This window comes from Bombus fervidus, chromosome 18 (assembly GCF_041682495.2).
Source record: "Bombus fervidus isolate BK054 chromosome 18, iyBomFerv1, whole genome shotgun sequence".
In the NCBI taxonomy this organism is placed as follows: domain Eukaryota; kingdom Metazoa; phylum Arthropoda; class Insecta; order Hymenoptera; family Apidae; genus Bombus; species Bombus fervidus.
The window spans coordinates 3,838,367-3,857,913 of record NC_091534.1 but is presented as its reverse complement, the minus strand read 5'-3'; the positions used below and the strand labels follow the sequence as shown (position 1 = coordinate 3,857,913).

At 36.3% G+C, this 19,547-nt stretch overlaps 2 protein-coding genes across 2 annotated transcripts; one reads left to right on the top strand and one right to left on the bottom strand.

Annotated features, from left to right (window-relative positions):
• Positions 1 to 858: 858 nt before the first annotated feature.
• LOC139996447 (putative fatty acyl-CoA reductase CG5065) lies at positions 859 to 5,884 on the bottom strand. The gene is made up of 7 exons (XM_072020813.1): positions 5,584 to 5,884; positions 2,967 to 3,283; positions 2,620 to 2,867; positions 2,193 to 2,376; positions 1,730 to 1,915; positions 1,382 to 1,636; positions 859 to 1,310 (listed from the first exon to the last, which is right to left on the bottom strand). The coding sequence occupies exons 1-7, from the start codon at positions 5,827 to 5,829 to the stop codon at positions 1,232 to 1,234; spliced, it is 1,515 nt and encodes a 504-aa protein (XP_071876914.1). The 5' UTR covers positions 5,830 to 5,884; the 3' UTR covers positions 859 to 1,231.
• Positions 5,885 to 18,299: 12,415 nt separating this feature from the next.
• On the top strand, positions 18,300 to 19,172 carry LOC139996709 (uncharacterized). The gene has a single exon (XM_072021238.1). The coding sequence runs from the start codon at positions 18,300 to 18,302 to the stop codon at positions 19,170 to 19,172; it is 873 nt and encodes a 290-aa protein (XP_071877339.1).
• The last annotated feature ends 375 nt before the right edge of the window (positions 19,173 to 19,547 follow it).

Sequence of the window (19,547 nt, the reverse complement as noted above, 5' to 3'; positions counted from 1 at the left end):
TTCGCAAGAGACCCCGGGTGCACCTCTGAACGTCGGGATGACCACCGTGGGGTTTTAGTCGGTAAGAGTCCGACACTACACAGTCGTTGCTACGCAGCGCCGAGTGTCCATGAGGATTTCCCCACGATAAAAAAAAAAAAAAGCTTACAAGCTGTAGAGAAGAATATTATGGAATTCGCAGACGGAAATCATCCTGCGAGACGTTTTCTAAGAAAAATCATAGATTAAACATCAAATCTGCATACTCATTAAAATCCATAACGTCATATCGTAAACTGCTCCAGGGTGTTTTCGAATAGAGAGGATTAGTATTTCCTCCGAAGCTTCGCCTTCATAAATAATTAATAAACAAATGTACGTGTAAACAATTTTTTTGCAAGTTTACACATCGTAGGAAAATTACACACGCACTACGGTGGCCGAACTGTTGCCAGATAAATCGTAACAAAAATAGCAATGTCCACAGAACAACCGCGTACGCATTACGAATTTATGAGCTGTTAATAAGCGTGGTAATTCCTGTATGAACCACACACAATTTCCGTACAAGTCATTGATCACTGTGTATTGCGATATTCACATACATAGACATGAAATGAAAATCTATATTCTATTTAAATTTAACGTAATCAAAAGCCTACCTACTACTTAGTATGTGAAATAATATTTTATCCAGCTCTGAATATCCAAGCACGTCGAGTCTCTATTTCGTCGACAGTATCATATATTTTAAAGCCGACTTGGCCAAAAAACTACAAGGTTTATGAGCAAACAACTTGGGAACCAAAGTGAGCAATTAGAGCAAATGAAGGATTCATAGAAAAGTTTTATTTTAGAACTATCTTATTTTACAATATATTTATTTTGTATCATCATTGTTTATTGTTCAGTAGACTTTTCAGTGATAAATTATTATTGTTAACGAATAACTATCTCGTAACTTTTGTTTGGTGGAGGATGATAGAGGATTTTGTCATTATAATGTTGCCCTTATAATGGAAAAATGTTCATATTCAGTGAGCAGATGAATTGCTTACTTCTCTGAAATCATGTGCGTATAAATACCTGCATTCTTTTTAAAATTTTATAGAAAAAATAAACAATGTCATAAATGGATTTATTTCGAAAGAAGACGAATAAGAAGACAAAATGAAAAGGATAACGAATCCCTTCTTCATAAAATTGTATTTATATTCCTCTGGTTTAAACAGACAAAATAACGTTCAAATAGTCAGTACACGATACAATATATTATCAGTAGTAAGATCATTATACCGGACATTTTAGTGATCTGATGTATCCAGTACAATCTGAAATAATCGAAAATATATGTATTTATATTAGTTCCTATTTTTTTATACAAAGATATTTTTATACGCACCTTGATAATCGTTGTCGGGCTGTTGATTGAAACTCTTGTTTTAGAATAAATTTCCTAATTCCAATCAGGTAAATTGCGACATACTTCTCCCAATCCATATCCTCCAAATCTAGTTTGACCATATCGCTGTCGTGTAACATTTTCACCTTCCTCGCCAAATCGGAACAGTTATCCCTTTGGAAAATCCATTCATGTATGGTGAAAAATGCAAACGATGCGAACAACTTATTGCCATTTCTGAGAAGTTTCATCATTCTGAAATATCATTTTCAATTATTATTACAGATGAAAACAGAGATTATCCCCGAAAGATTGTTCTCGTTGTTCGAGGATTAGTAGAATACTCACATTGGTTTACTACCTCGGAATCTTAAAAAGATATCTATGAGGAACGCAAGGAGAGCATAGGGAATTACACTCAGAACGTTGAAAATATATCTATTAGCTACGACTGAACAACCTGGGTACCATATCGTATCGTTCAGCGGGGTTTCTATGCTACATTTTACCATAGCATCTACCATCGGACCAAACCTTGTCAATTGGAACATTTACATTATTACAATTAATGGAATTACGCGTAAAGTAAGGTTTATTATTATTCGAGTATCTCAAGAAATATTATGCAATATCAATAAATATTATTTATATCTTTATTTTTCTAAATTGAAGTATTGGTAGCAAAAGTGGACTTTTGCTTTCTACATTTGTTCGCGCTTTCATTGTCCACGTTACTTAAATGAACTGAAGCTTTTGAAATACTCTAACAATCGAATTACATTAGTTGAAAAAAATTCGTAATAAATATTACGTAAAAGGGTATGCGTTGGTCGTGCAGTTGTATACTTTAACTTCACGATCACGATGTAGCGTGACATGCCATGCAGTACATATTATCACGTCAACTACGAAATCGATAGGCACTACATCCAATCTTGTATCTCTCCTACCTCGTACCACTGTTGTACATCCTTTGCTGATTAGAATGTAAGTACCTGGTAACATTAAATTGATTTCGAAATTATTTGTGATTTTGGATTAGGAGAAATGTAACGCTAAATACATAGGAATAAATTCTCGTAATAGTGAGCAACAACAAATTTAAACCATAATAATGATGATCTAGTGGAAAGCCTCTCATATAGCCTCTAAAAAACTAACCAATTAACTCTACTTCTATTACTGTGAAATGTAAGGAGTATTGAACAATTATCATTGAAAAAGATTTATATAAATACCTGTAACTGCAGATATATTCTCTATCCATCCAGGACATGGTTCTATCAAAGCGGCACCAATTACGCTTGGCCGTACTATCGCAACTGGCATATCTTTGCACTTGCTTGCTACAATCTGCTCTGCTAAATTCTTACTGAATGTGTATGTATTTGGATAAGTTTTTAAAATCCTCTTTTCCAGCAGGTTGATCGACGTTTTGTCGAATTTATCACACATATCGATTACCTCCGAAGGACTCAAGCTCGTGCTGCAAAGTCAATAATAAGTGAACATATTCTTCACGATATAATTATAAATGTAATGTTTCTAAACCACGAAACAGCGTCTGCATATAACTTATCCTTACGTATAAACTTTTTCCTCGATCTCTTGTAGATTCGCGTTACTATAAGCTGTGCTAACGTGGACGAAGCTAACCGGATGCTTCAGTTCGTTCCAAAGTTCGACGACACGAGCAGTACCACTCGTATTCACATTAACAGCCACGTGCAACGGCTCGTTGAATCTCACAGTGGCCGCGGCGTGAAACACTATGTTTATTTTCTCTAACAATAGATTTCTATCTTCTTGCGAAAGACCTAAATTCGGCAGACTCACGTCACCTTTCACGGGATAAACTCTGCTGAAAAGTGAGGGGTTCTTCGCTTTAATGCCATCATAAATCTGAAAACGAAAATTCCAGAAATGAGAGTTGATCAATTTCAACGCTTAACACGTTCGTCGCCCAGCGTGATTGGGCTAAGTTTCCTGCGCGGCCCAAATCCAACCGCCAGCACGCAGAACGTAAACAGAGCGATAAGCGGGAATTCATTGTTTATCGTCTTCGATTCACTGTTTATCCCCTTTGATTCATTGTTTATTACCTTCGATTCATCGTAAGGAAAATATTTAGTTCTGAAATGGAGAAAGCGATAAACATTCCAGTTAGAGTATTCCGAGGAATCTCATGGCAGATATCTCAGATCTTTGATTTAGTCGAGAAGCATACTTATGAGACGTACATTAGTGATTGTTTCATCCTCAAAATGTTCAGCGAACAGCGTGAAAATATATTTGAAAGTGAGGAGAGTAGTTATGACGAAGTAGTGAATTTTAGAAAAAAAGTTATAAATAGAATTTCATCGAGTTCGAATATTGAGGAAGCATGTGCAAGCGAAGACCTCAAAGACATGTTGGAAGAACTTGCTATAAACGAAGAAGAGAAATTCGACTCTATTGATAATTCATTGAACGATATTCAATGCAATGAATTCGCTAACAGGCAGCAGACATTTCCGTTCACCGGAAAAAGCGGATTTCTGATGGATTTGCCGTCTGACATTAGCGCAAGTGAAGTGTTTTCGTTATTCATTAATGAAAAAGTGATAAGCCTTTTAGTCACAGAGACTAATAGATATACAGAGCAAAAATTACATCAACATGAAGTGACCGGTCAAACTCGACATAAGAGGTGGAAACCAACCACTTCCAAAGAAATGATAAAATTTATCGAACTAATGGTTTGGATGGGTCTAGTACAGACTCCGCTTATTACATGTTGGTCAACGAACCGTCTTTAGAATTTTCCATTTCCACGCAGCAGAATGTCCCGTAATCGTTTCGAATTGCTATTGGCGAACTTGCATTTTGCAAATAACGAAACTATGGAAGAGAGTAACAGACTTGGAAAAGTTTTACCACTCATAAACATATTAATAGACAATTACCAACAAATTTTTTCACCAGGCAAAGATATTTTAGTCGACGAGACAATGGTTCCTCGGAGGGGACGACTAATATTCCGGCAATACATACCGACGAAATCACATAAGTATGGTATAAAACTATTCAAACTGTGTTCCACCGAAGGTTACACATGGTCTGTATATTCTGGACGAGAAATCACCGGAAGTAAGGAAGTTGACATAGTTGAAAACGTCTACATTGAACTTGCAGATAAATTGCTAAATGAAGGACGAACTTTGTTCGTCGACAGCTTTTATACGAGCTATCAGTTAGCAGTGAAATTTTTAAATTTTAGGGCGCATATCGTTGGAATTGTACGACACAACAAAAAATATATGCCCCATTCCGTAATGTCGTACCCGTTGAAGAAAGGTGAAATGATAGCACGAGAAGATAAGAACGGTATTGTGATCCTCAAATGGAAAGATGTTCGAAATGTTAGAATATTATCAACAAAACATGCACCCATTATGATTTCAAGTTCGAATTCTACACATCACGGATGTCCTCCGAAACAGAAACCTTTGGCAGTAATTGCATATAATAGTGGAAAAATTTGTATCGACGGAAGTGATCAGATGGTCTCATATGCCACTGCGATACGGAAAAGCATCAAGTGGTATCGGAAATTAGCACTACATTTACTCTTAGGAACAACTATAGTAAATGCGCATATTGTGTACGAAACAGCCACAAACAAAAAAATACCGATAAGAAAATTACGGGAAATTCTCGTTTCCGAATGGTCCTCAGAAAATACTGTGCCCGACAACCATCGGAAAACGACGAAGGTGGCCCACCATTTGGAGATACGTAAGAATCAGGAGGACAAGCCTATAAGAAGGATGTGCACCCTATGTTACAAGAAGAAAAGGCAAAATGTCTCACGCGAAGAAGCGAGAAAAAACATGAAATGAACTACAATATATTGTTCGAAGTGCCCAAAATCACCCCAAATGTGTTTAGAATGTTTTAAAGAATACCATGAGATATAGCATAATATAATATTTTATCCAGAATGTAAATTAATAAAAAGAATGATACAATGTGTTTTTAATATTTTTATGTTGTATATCCTATATATAATATTGTATATTTAATTAACTCGAACAAGAAGAGCGTCACCATACGTTGGTGACGGGGCCCCCATGGAAGTAGTATACCCGTCGCATCGATATGTGCGACGTGGCGACGAACGTGTTTTAAACATTGAAAGAAACAAGAATATATTTACGAACGGGATCATCCATGATCTTCTTAAATCGTTGTTCTATCGTTTCGTTCGTTTTTGGACGAATTAGAATACAAATGGCAGCGATGCGTGGACATACGCGCATCAGTTTTTCCAGAAGACCTATTCCCACGAAACCAGTTGCTCCAGTCACAAGAATCCCACTACCGGCATAGAATTCCTCCAGAGTATTCGTCTTATTCAATCCTTTATTGATCGAATTTTCTTTCCAATCTTTATTGATTGCATTCATGTTCCAGGATCTGCACAATTTCAGTCCCAATATTTGCCACTGAATTATCAAATAGTAAGTGTTTAAAATAATGTACAATATTTGTTATAGTTGAGATTTTAAGCTTAAACAATCTTTTTGTAATTTCCTTTGGCTTCTGTATTGTTTGTTTTATTTGTATTTGTGTGAATATAATAGTATGCAGTGATCGGTAATTTGTGTGGAACATTTGCGTGGTTCGTGCGAGACAGTGTTCGATCGCATATAATACCACCTGGAGAATACTTGATACGTATGTGATTTTTATGCGTGCGCGCGCGGAAGGGACGATGAAATCTGGATAAACATTGTTTATATGTGCTCTTATTTATTAATTATTTACGGAGGCAAAAGGACTCATATTTCCGATATGCCGTTACAGATTTCATTGAGTAAATAGGTTTAATCCATGATATTTCTTAGAATATGTTGCGCAAGGTGGTTTACGTCACCGAACGTCATAGTCTTCTTCTTTACGACTTACACGAGATAAGCTGTTGCCCATGTATGGCATTGGTAATTACAAATGACAGCTAATGGAAAACACAATTGAATACAGAATAACAAAAAATCGCCTGTTACCTGATTCTCTTTTCGCTGCGCATTCTTTACTATAAGTCGAACAAAAATGCCATTTCACGATAGTAGATTCCGACACGTCTTTTGTCACGTCATACCGGGTTTTCATCCGTCAATAAGTCGTCTACTTCACTTATATATACGCACCAGCGTAACTAGCTGCGATATAAAGTTGTTGGAAATATATAATGTTATAACCTGTTAAACTCAGTGTTATACTCATTGAACCACGCCTATTATCCTAGCAGAAATAAGGAGATCGATCTTTTCGTGGCGTCGATTGTCTAATCGAAACGGGAATTTATTACTCCCCTTGACGCGCACTCACGCGATCGTGTCACCCTGCGAGTGGTCGTAACACAAGCTCTCTAATGCCATTTCATAGTTTCTTTTATATAGAATCAATATTACATATGTATATTTCAGTTCATTTGCGTTTGTTTCAATTTATTTTACTACAAACAAGGGATCTTTACCATTTAAAATATAATATGACTAAAATATCTCGCACGTTTAATGTAGTCACCGCGGAGCGTATTTTCACCTTTCATAAACACGAAAGGTCGAAGACAAACCTAACAATAACTTATGAAAAACCGTTCTTAAACTCAACTGTTGCCAAAAAATAGCCAGAGTTTTACGCAACATTCACACAAAGGCGAATGTTCCGATCACCTCTACTGACTGGTTGTAAATTATTGAATAACCACTGTAATGAACCAGTTTTACTCTGTAAAATGTAAAATACAAAATAAATATTTTAAAATTCAAAATCTTCATTTAAACTATTGTAGCAAACGACCTGATAATATTTTTGTTATATATGATACTGGAAATGATAAATAATAATTAATAGAAGACACAATTGAATACAGAGAAACAAGGTATCTCTTGTTACCTCTTGCTACTTCCACTGCGTTTTCTTTACCAAAGATCGAACAATAATGCGTCTTCACGATAGTAGATACCGACACGTCTGTCACAGTACTGTAATGATCACGAAGTAATACTCCTTTAAACATTCGTACTTTTAATAACGCCACCCTACTACTGAAATTGTATAGCGTCATACATGAATGATTCGATTAACGTTTTTATCTCCAGAAGCAAGCAAAAATATAGATTTAAACATTTGAATTTCAATGACATTCTTATTCTATACAAAATTTTATTAGTTAAGATGAAGACGAAAGTATTTGAATTGTAAATTCCGTTGCATAATACGAACTAGCTATCCTGCTGGGATTAAATAACACACAGTCAGTGTGAAACGTATTAATGCAATGCTTTAACAAAAATTAAAATTATGGTACAACTTCGTTTAGTAAGCAATTCGAAGGAAATGAAAAATATATAGATATTCTTACAAGTCTACAAAATAATTTTCAAAAAAAAAAAAAAAAAGAAAAGGATTCGATACCTATTCCTATGGTGAAAATATTAATAATTATCTAGCTAATGTTAAATATATATGTGTAATATATGTTCGTACAGTTACCACTTCATAGGATACAATGTCTATATCGTAATATAATATAGTATAATCATTTAAAGAAGGTTTCCTTAAAAAAATGGAAAAATATTTTTAGTAGTGTACTCATTAATTTGATAAATTCAATGCCACGATATTTGCAAAACATAATGGAATCAAAACGAAACTTTACTAACAAGAAAAGGTCGCGAATGGGCAGACTCTGATTTTAATAAAACGTGAGACTTGAAGAACAGCGCGAAATATTGAACACGTATTCTTTTTTAGTTGCGGTAAATCAAGTCTATGAGGGGTAATCATCCTGTAAAGTTCAAATCCTTAGAGACTACCACGAAACAATTAAAAATAGACAAAAATTAGTTAATGAAAATCTTAACGTATAGGAAAAGTACTACAGTTAATAAGAAATTTTCAAAATTGTTTGAAGAAGTCACTCGATAATGTCTATTTGAAAAATTAAGGCATCAATAAATATGACAAAAGAAAGTTGCATTTTTTGTTGTTGAGGAAATATTAGGTTGCTATGATCACTAGTTCTTCCATGCTAACTAAATTGGTACGACTTGTAACGACGCTTCTTTGTCGTGGGCGTCGGTCACGTGTTAATTATCTAAGTGTATCCGGTGTGTTCATATGGCTGTACATGGTGATGAAATACAGAACGTAAAAACTAAATCTGAGTGAATCAATAAATATCAAACTCCAAAACATATTTCATAATATTTGTCTCGAATCTACTATGTATTATGCATATATATATGATTTCTTCGTTAGTTAATGTAAATATCCTACTTATATTCTGTCATTATATTTTCTTTTATCACGATGACTGACATTAATGCACCTTAACGAACGCTATCGTTCGAGAATTCATTGAAACTAACAAGCATTATGATATTTTTATATTTTATGAATCACATGCAGTTTTCATTTTATTGTGAGCAAAGTTCAGTGGATTCGAATATGGAGAACAGTCATATTCTGTAACATTAATCTGCATCTTTAATCTACCTCCACCTTGAGCGTTCACAGCGTTCAAGGTTCGCGATATCAATCGATCAGTTGCAAGCTGACTGATCGCCACCTAGTTGAGAATTCGCATCAGTCTGCACACTCGCGGCACGTGTGCGATTTTCCAGCGAAGTGTGAACTTTGTACAAACGTTTCTTATATGTGCTTTTGCTTACTAATTATTTATCGTAGCAAAGGATAAGAGGAACATTAATCCACTCTACTCGGAAATTCCATGCAGTGGTTCTCGACATGCAGTTACAAATTTCAATGAGTAACGGGTTTAATCTATAATTGATGATTTTTCTTAGAAATAGAATATTACTCTACGTTCTTTATTAATATCACGAGTACTAATAAAAACCCGAAGCTGGAATTTTCCAATTTGCTCGCCGCCTTCCCGCAAATTTCATGTTAATCGGCCACTGGTGCTTTTCGAAACAATATCCATTACGATTAATAATTCTTTATGACATATAAAGTTTCAAATTCTTCCAATTGAAACGTTCAAAGTTGATTGCTTCGTTGAAAATATTAGAATACGGAAATTATTCTAAATAGTTTATACATTAATTTACTCGTTTCGAAATAATCGATAGAAAGTCAAACGCGAAACTTGACGAAGTACCGGTGAAGATATGCCATGAATGATGGTGGTTATTTTTACCCAGAAAATGGCGTTAGAGTTTAATCAGTTGCTTGTCAATATTTCTCATTTGCCAAACTGTTGTATATATTACTATGTATGATTGTGTGTTATTTTCCCATATCGTGTGTATCAGTATCTGCACAATGTAATAATAATAAGTTCGATTTGTCATGATGGAAGAATCGATTCTAATAAAAAAATAATACTCGCATTGAAAAACTGTACGCTTCTGTACAAGCTCACTTTCTTGGAATCTTCCATGAAGGAACGTACTATTCAAAATATATAAGTAGGCACATGTCACGAATGTATTTATGCTTTTTGTGTATTGAAAAGTTAAACCATGTTAGTGTCTTGATTTATCATTTTGATGACAAATAAAAAGTTCTTACACAACTCTAGACTTATGTAATCTGAAAGACTCAGTAGTGGATGCTAAGAAGTGCAGGATATAGAAAAGTTAAGTTCTGGGGCCACCATAGTATTATTCTACAGCCTCTGTGTGGTGGAGATTAATATAAAAAAGTTGCCGAAAATTTGACCTTGACCTTGAAATTCCAGATCTAAAGGTCATATTTTTCTGCATACATCATATTCTACTTATCACAGAGACCAATTTTCCAACAAGAACTATCAATTACAACTGGACTATTTTCTTGCAAAACGATGTTGAAGTTTGCTATACAGGTCAAAACAAAGTGAGAGTGATTTTCTGACTGTGAATCTAAAGAAGAAATTGTAAATGGTGTTTTGTTTTATAATGTGAGAATAATTGAACCAATACACTAGAAAAAAACTGTATCCGCTACTGAAGATTACAAATGATGGAAAACCTGATTCCACGCTACTAGAGAAGATATTTGTTTTTCTGTGAAGATACAGCGGTCCCTCACTCTACGGGGCACTTCTTTTACGCGAGTTCCTTTTTCACGCGGTAAATTGTAACAATTTAGGCAGAAGTTTTTTAACGCGATCTTATCTTACTCAACCGGTAACGTCAGTGCCGTATGAGATTAAAATGAAAGTACATTACGTTGTGCTAGGCATTATATGCGTGCATCGAACGATATATCAAGGAGCCTTAAAACAGTCTTCATCCGAGCGTCATACTCTTCGTGTTATATTATATAGTGCAAATAAATCAATTACACATAACATTACTCCTCATCTTTGATCTGCCTTCACCTTGAGCGTAATAGCGTTCACGTTTCGCGGTATCAATCGATCAGTTGCAACCTGACTGATTGTCACCTAGTAGTTGAAAATCGCAACACAGACCGCTCACTGGGATATTTCGACCGATTTCTCACTATCAATAATTAAACAACATAGCCGAACATCCTGTATATGAACCGACGCGTGACAGGACATTTCCTGATAAAGTAATTTGAAAGTAATGACTAATGAAACTTGGGAACTGATTAATAACGGCACTATCACAGAATAAAAATTTGGACCGTATTACATAATATTTAATGTTCCGATGTAATGTAATGTAATGATAATTATCAAGAATTTAATGCCGTACACTAGACTAAACCTTGAATTTCAAGTAACGCCAACTATGGCGTTGCCCGGATTCTTCCAGCTTTTTAAAATAAATACATACAGCGTCTACAATTGCTCTCTCTAGTCATTTATTGAGTAAATAAATCATATGCCAGATATCTGCAATAATTGCAACAAATTCGTGACCTAAATTCTGCAATTAGAGAGTAAAATAGAAGTAGAAACGGTTCTGTTCCTGAAGCCAATGACAATGAAGTGTCAAACGTGGCAAACGTAGAAAAGAATAATGCGAGTGAAAGAGGATGAGAAAGAGGAACAGAGACTAGAAGTGTTCTTTTTTTTTCTTTTTTTTTTTTTTATTTGGTAGACCATACCCAATCAATTCTCATACAGAATTTTAAGTAAATTATTTTGTCGTTGTACTGTAACTTGGATTATAAAAGTTTATAGTATGTTTGATTCTAGTACAATCTAATGCTTCAATCCAATTCAGCCGTCAAACAATCAAGCGTGAACACATGTGTGTCTAATGCCTAGTGCAGTTCACAATACAAGTGACGACCCTTCGTCGAAAGTGAAATGGAACCAAAATAAAACAAACGCTCTAAACTTAATAGTGAATAATCAGACTCTTCGAATCTCCAATCCGAATCATAGCTTCTCGACTAGTTATTTCAATTTGAATTAACTAGCTCCAGGATGGCCCAAACATCTCGAACTAGCACAAACGAACAAAATTATAACCGCTTTATTCTCCCTCCTCCGTGGCGTATGGACAAACTGTCCCACCTCCCAAACCATACAAATGACAACAAAAAACGCAAGATAGACTCTCCCAACAAAAATATAAATATCTCCACTTACAACAGATTCGTACTACTAGAATCCACACACAACGCTACGGACGTAATAGAAACACCACCGAGCCAGCAAAAGGAAAGGACTCCTCCGCCCTCACCAATCTTCATTGATGACGTTATCGATATCCAAACAATGATCATGTCCATCGAGAAAGACATCAACAAAGAAGATTATCAAGTAAAAATTAAAAACAATCACCTTAAAATTCAGCCGACTAATTCAGACTCCTATAGAAAACTAACAAAGCTGCTAAAAACCCTGAACGCTAAATTCCACACTTATCAACTAAAACAAAAAAGACCCTTTCGAGTGGTACTACGCAACATTTATCACTCTGCTAACTTAGACGAACTGAAATACGAACTCCAAAATCTGGACCATGAAGTTATCAATATCAGCAATATAAGACACGGAATCACAAAAAACCCACTATCTTTACTTATGTTGATTTAAAGAAAAAGCCAAACAACCAAGAAATATATAACATCAGCCGAGTAATGCACTCGGAAATAAAATTCGAACCACCTTTTACAAAAAAAGAGATAGTTCAGTGTAAAAGGTGCCAGAGATACGGCCACACGCAAAGATATTGCAACCGCATATTACTGCTGCGTCAAATGTGTAGGTCCTCATTCTACAGATCAATGCACTGAATCAGCAGAAACTCCTGCGAAATGTATCCACTGTTAAGGAGACCACCCAGCGAACTACAAAGGCTGCTCAACCTGCAAGACCTTATACAACAACAAGTTCCTCAAACCCAGAGTAAAGCCCACAAAAACTATCTACTCCTTCAATCTCCTATGCACAGGTAGTTCAAGGAGTACAAAGCAGACCGGTAATCCACAATGAACATTCCCAAGATATTCTAGTCCCAGTTCCCAGTCCACAAAGCACGAATAACCTCGATAGGCTCGAAAAGTTAATCGAACAACAATCAGAGCAATATTTTTAAAGCTTTTGCTTGCTATCAGTGCTTACACTCGTTGTGAGCAAACTACACTGCGATAGAAAATAAAACCATTATACATAGCTCTTTGGAATGCCAACGGTCTAGCTCAGCATAAATACGAACTAGAATTCTTCTTAAAACAACAAGAGATTGATGTAATGCTCATATCTGAAACCCACTTCACCGATAAATATTACCTAAAATTAAATGGTTATAAAACATCTATCACACCCAACATCCCAGCGGAAAAGCCCACAGCGGCACCGGAATTATCATTAAAGCCAGTATAATATATTATGAGCTTCCATCATTCCAGAAGGACTACCTCTTGTCACCAGAGGGCCATCAACATCAACATAGGCCCACCGATGTTAATGCTTTCTCATTAGTGGTCGAATTGATTGTTTGTTTCAAGAAATATAACTTCCAACACAACTTTTTCTATCCCAGTGTCTAAGGTAAGCATTGCTGAAGAGTCCTACCAGCAGATCTCAGACGAAACACTTTACTCCCTCTCCTTTCCCCCTTTTCTCTCCTACATCCCTCTGCTTTTTCAAGTTGTTGTGTTTAGTATTTTGGACTCAGCAGCTGTGGACCATACATATGATGGGCAGATGGGTTCACGCAGAAAGACAGCAGCGCCGGAGATCCCCCTCCCTCTTCTCCTCTCCCAATGTGTCTAACACATTAACACGGTTAATAGCATAAATTGTAAACCCAGAACTTCTTCTATATAGGATGAATTAATATAAAATAAAATATTAATAACATTTGAAAATGGATAAGATTCATTTGTAAAAGAGGTTGCTCCTTTCTACATATTTGAATTAAATACTTATTACCGCTATATAGTATGCTGCTTAACAAATATTTTCAAAAATCTTACTTCTTAACTACCTTACGAAAAATAGTTATTTACATTTAAATCTTTAAAAACTAAACAGTGGAATAATGAGTAAAGTTTGCATAAATGCAATATTGTTGAAAAAGGTACATGAAGTAACTTGCATATTGTTTCATCAAGAAACAAAAATTGTACAGTCGATATTTGATCGCCTGTTCCTCATAAGAGACCGTCACCCCCACAACTAGGACCAAGTTCCTTTCATTATTCGTGAAACAATAACGAAACTTTTTTATTTCTGATTCTTTTTAAATAAAACTTTGACTGAGGTATTTGACACATTTTCCCGATTAACATGAGACCAAGCACGATATAGTTTAAATCTCATTTCCATGCATGTACATATATTTAATTGACGAAAGAAAGTAAGTTAACATCATTAAATAAGTAAATATGCTTCAAATTACATATATCGTGTTTGGTTCTGTTTTAATCAGAAATGCTTCGCTATTAACCTGATAAAAGATTCGTTTAACGAGAAATGGAAGGAAAAAAAGTGCTTTGTTGCACTAACATTATCCAATCGATATGTTCCTTTTCGTCAAGCCCACTTTCGGATCTCAGTATCGCTCGGGCAACCGAGGCGAACAGATGTGTGTAAGCAACCGTGTGCTCAAGTCAAGTGATTCAGAGAAGTGCTACGAATAGTGACAGTGACAAACAATGCAGCAGCAGATATCAACAATCAAGATTGTAACCAAAGGAGGAAAATATTATATAAAAGGGTCGTCAGATTTACCAGGCTTACAGCAACAACAGCAAAATAATAACAACCAAAATGATATGGAAACAGAAGAAATGGAAGAGCAGTGGAGACAGGAGGAGTGCAGACACGACAACGAAATAAGTTACCAGGACGAAAACTGGAAGCTAGCAAAGACTAGCAAAAAACGTAAAATAATTCCAGGCACAAATGCTGCAGGAAACCCAGATACAGAAAAGCAGCGATGGCTGCAAGAATTACCTTTAAGAAACTCCTTCAGCTCATTAACGGAAGAAATAGACAATGACCCGACAAGCAAAACCACAACTAAATCACCTTACATATCAAAACCACCACCAATATTTGTTGAGGCCCAAATAATAGACCCGCTTATTGATCTACTAAACAATATAGTCGGGAAGGATAACTACACAATAAAACAAACAAAATTAGAACAATTAAAAATTCAAACAAACACCCCAGAAGTTTATAGGAAAGTGATAAAAGAACTACAGGGAAAATATGCTATATACCACACGTACCAACTCAAAACGGAAAGGAGCTATAAAATAGTTATAAGAGGTTTACATCCAAAAACTAACACAAAAAAATTAAGTGAAGAATTAGGAAAAATTGGCCATGAAACAAGAGCAATAAACAATATGACAAAATACGATACGAAGCAAACATTGCCATTATTCTTAATAGAACTTGAACCCAGAACCAATAACAAGGAAATTTATGAAATCAAAAAAATACTAAATACAATTGTAACAGTGGAACCACCACGCTACAAAAAAGATATACCACAATGCATGCGGTGTCAACAATACGGACACACAAAAAATTATTGCAACAGAAGCCCGGCATGTGTTAAATGTGCAAAAAATCACCTAACAATACACTGCCCATACGCAGGAAAAATAGAAGAAGTTAAATGCTATAATTGTAACGGAAACCACCCAGCCAGCTACAGAGGACGAGAAATAAGGAAACAAATACAACGTAAACTGTTTCCTCCACTTCGCAACAGATCATACAATAACCATCAACCACAACAAAGTATAACGGATAATGAAACAACATTGAAAGCACAATACGAACTAAACGCTATAAACAGAAACATAGATCCCCAAGGTAACCGAAGCTACGCACAAGTAACCAAAAACATTAGCAAAGCAACGCTTGCAAACAATCAGAATCAAAACAATAACATCAAAGACGTTACAGACATCAAAGAAATGCTCAAACAATCCATTAAACGTATGGAAATGTTAGGAAAAATGGTAAGTGAGCTAAACACAATACTAAGACAACAAGCACAACAAACAACAATCATGTTACAACTACTCACTAACTTGCTAAGTAAAAAATAGAGATGGACATTTTGAAAATAGCAGTCTGGAACTCCAATGGCTTGCAACAGCGAGCCCACGAAACTAAAATATTTTTGTATAAAAATAATATTGATATACTACTTGTCTCAGAAACACATTTCACTCTAAAAAACTACACGAAAATACCGTACTACACCATCTACGATACCAAACATCCCTCAGGTAAAGCACATGGAGGAACTGCAGTAATAATGAAAAATGTCATCAAGCATCACTTACATAGTCAAACAAATCAAGAACACCTACAAGCAACCACTGTCACAATACAAACCAATGACAATTACTTCCAGATGTCAACAGTATATGTACCTCCGAGACACAAAATGATACTAAAAAAATGGGAAGAGTACTTCCAATCCTTAGGCGACAAATATATAGCGGCAGGAGACTTTAATGCAAAGCACACATTATGGGGTTCGAGAATTAGCACACCGAGAGGTAGAACATTGGAAAAATACATTAGAAGCAGCAACCTCAACGTACTATCTACAGGAAAACCAACGTACTGGCCGACAGACCCCAATAAAATACCTGACCTGTTGGATTTTGCAGTAACAAAAGGGCTAAATGTAAGCAAATTAAAAATAACAACCAGCCTCGAGCTTAACTCCGACCATACACCAATTATAATAGAATATACAAGCAAACCACTACTTTATAACAAGTCAGAGTCGCTTTGCAATAAAACCACCAACTGGCAAACTTTCAAAGAACTGATCGAAAACAAAATCAACTGCAATATCCCGTTGAAAACACCTGAACACATTGAGCAGGCAGTAGCAACTTTGACAGAAATAATACAGGAAGCAGCGTGGGCAACCACCACCTATGAAACAAATAGCAGGCAATCAAAAATTATTCCGCAGGACATCGTAGACAAAATCAGGGGAAAAAGAAAAGCGAAAGCAAAATGGCAAAAACAGAGAACACGAGAAAACAAGAAAAACCTAAATAAACTTGCAAAGGAATTAAAGAATAAAATAAGGGAACATCATAATAACGAATTCTCAAAATTCATCGAATCAAGAAGTGAAAAGTGCCAGCAACACAACTGATAAACGCTCCACCATACTCCGCACAACAGCGCAAGGAGTTACAAACCTAATTGAGGCAACAAAGACAAGTAAAGCACCAGGATTTGACTTGATCAATGGGAAAATCTTAAAAAACCTTCCCCCAAAGGCAATAAGACTAACAACGATAATATTTAACGCAATTCTAAGAATACAGTACTTTCCTACACTATGGAAAATAGCACAGATAGTGATGTTACCCAAACCAAACAAAAACTCACATCTAACTGCATCCTACAGGCCGATATCATTACTACCTGCGTTTTCCAAATTATTAGAGAAAATAATATATAACTGCTTAAAACCAACAATAGAAAAAGAAAAACTAATACCGAACCATCAATTTGGATTCAGGAATAAACACTCCACAATAGAACAAATGCATAGACTCGTCAATGAAATCTTACAGTCGCTTGAAACAAAACAATACTGCACAGCACTCTTTATGGATATCGAAAAAGCATTCGGCAAAGTTAACCATGGAAAACTTCTTCAAACAATCAAAAAGCAATTTCCAGAACAAATCTACAAACTACTCAAATCTTAGCAAAAATTTTAAGGACAATAGTTAACGCTCCATGGTACGTCAGAAATGAAGACTTACGAAAAGATTTAAAAATTCCAACAGTCAAAGAGGAAATCGCTAGATACGCAAAAAAGTACAAAGAAAGACTTGCAGCACACCCAAACCAGCTGGTTGCTGAAACAAATAAAACCAAAATAGAAAGAAGACTGAAGAGGAAGCATCCCACAGACCTCGCAATAGAGATGCAATAGGCAACCTAGAAGATGGAACCCCACTGGGGGTAACCATCCACATGCTATATTTTTATTCTTTAAGCTATAATATTTTACCAAATGTCCTTCTGGACAAATTGTAAAAATTTAAACAAATAATCAAAAAAAAAACCCCTTACTTCTATAGATGGCAAATATACACGTACGGTGACTTTTTTGATTATACCCACGATATCGCCGGCAGTTCCAGACCAACCCATCGATCGATCGCTAATCAAGCTACCTAAGAATTTATGATTAGTTGATCCAGAATTCCACCAATCACACCCGATCGAAGTATTATTAAGCGCAGGACCAACATTAGCATCATTATGCATCGGGCAAATCAAGTTGACTCAAGCAAATCATTCCGAGTTATGCTTACAAAAGACTCGATTCGGTTGGGTCATCGGGGGGAGCCCAAACGCGCAAATAGCTACACGTTCTTTTCACGTAAACACAACTGATTTGCAAGCCGATCTAGCGCGTTTCTGGGAACTCGATGAAGGACCCTCCACCACACATTTGTCGGAATCAGAAAGAATATGCGAGGAGCATTTCCGAGACCATGTCCGAAAGAAGGGCGATACATCGTCGCCCTACCATTCAATGAGAGACTTCCTTCACTGGGAACGTCGAAGGCCGTAGCCATGAATAGGCTCATCTCACTTCATCGTCGATTCCAACGCGATAAGCAATTCGAAACAGCATATCGTGCGGTAATTCAAGAGTATCTAGACCTGGGACACATGAGCAAAATCACACCCGCTTATCCCTCAGATAACGTATATTATTTACCGCATCACGGCGTGTTCAAGGAATCGAGCGATACCACTAAACTTCGGGTTGTGTTCGACGGATCAGCATCCAGCACTACCGGAGTTTCACTCAACGACACTCTTCATACCGGTCCAAAGCTACAAGAAGATCTAGTTAGCATTCTGTTGAGATTTCGCTCTCATCAGTATGTCCTAACTGGCGATATTGAAAAAATGTATCGTCAAATCCTAGTGAGACCAGAGGATCGAAAGTATCAGCATATTCTGTGGAGCAATTCCAAAGGCGAGATCGAAACCTATCGGCTCAACACCGTGACCTTCGGGTTATCAGCGGCTCCGTACCTTGCCCTCCGGTGCCTAAAACAATTGGCAGAGGACGAGGGCCATCGATTCCCACGCGCTTTATCGATTTTGAGACGTGATTTCTACATCGATGATGCTTTCACCGGAGCTGATACAAAGGAAGAAGTAGTGTCTATCAGAAAAGAATTAACCAAACTACTACGATCTGCCGGATTGAATATAAGAGAATGGGCATCCAACGAGCAAGATATACTACGTGGGCTATCAGAAATCGATAAAAATCGAAGACTACATTTGGGTGAGTCTGCAACTCTGAAAACTCTTGGGGTTTTTTGAGATTCGCATGACGATGCAATCCTCTATTCAGTTGAAACCAAAATTAAAATGTCATAAATCACTAAGCGATCAATCAGTTCTGTGATTGCCAGAATATATGATGCACTGGAATTGCTCGCGCCAGTGATAATTCGAGCAAAAATTCTATTGCAACGAGTCTGGGCACTGAAGGTGGACTGGGATGAATCGCTTCCATCAGATCTACATTCAGAATGGAATCGATACTATTCCCAATTACCATCATTGAATAACATCCGGTTTCCCCGAAAAACCATCATCAAAACAGCTAACATCGAACTTCACGGTTTTTGCGACGCCAGCGAGAAGGCGTACGGAGTCTGTATGTATATTCGTACGATTAATGTTGACGGAATC

Bases quoted from the DNA above. Each gene is read 5' to 3' on its own strand.
- LOC139996709 (XM_072021238.1), top strand. From the start codon at position 18,300: ATGCGAGGAGCATTTCCGAGACCATGTCCGAAAGAAGGGCGATACATC.
- LOC139996447 (XM_072020813.1), bottom strand. From the start codon at position 5,829: ATGAATGCAATCAATAAAGATTGGAAAGAAAATTCGATCAATAAAGGA. The intron at 3,284-5,583 runs GTTCGTAAATAT...TTTCGTTTTCAG, and splicing joins AGAAGATCATGGATGATCCC to ATTTATGATGGCATTAAAGC. The intron at 1,637-1,729 runs GTGAGTATTCTA...ATGATATTTCAG, and splicing joins TTCCGAGGTAGTAAACCAAT to AATGATGAAACTTCTCAGAA.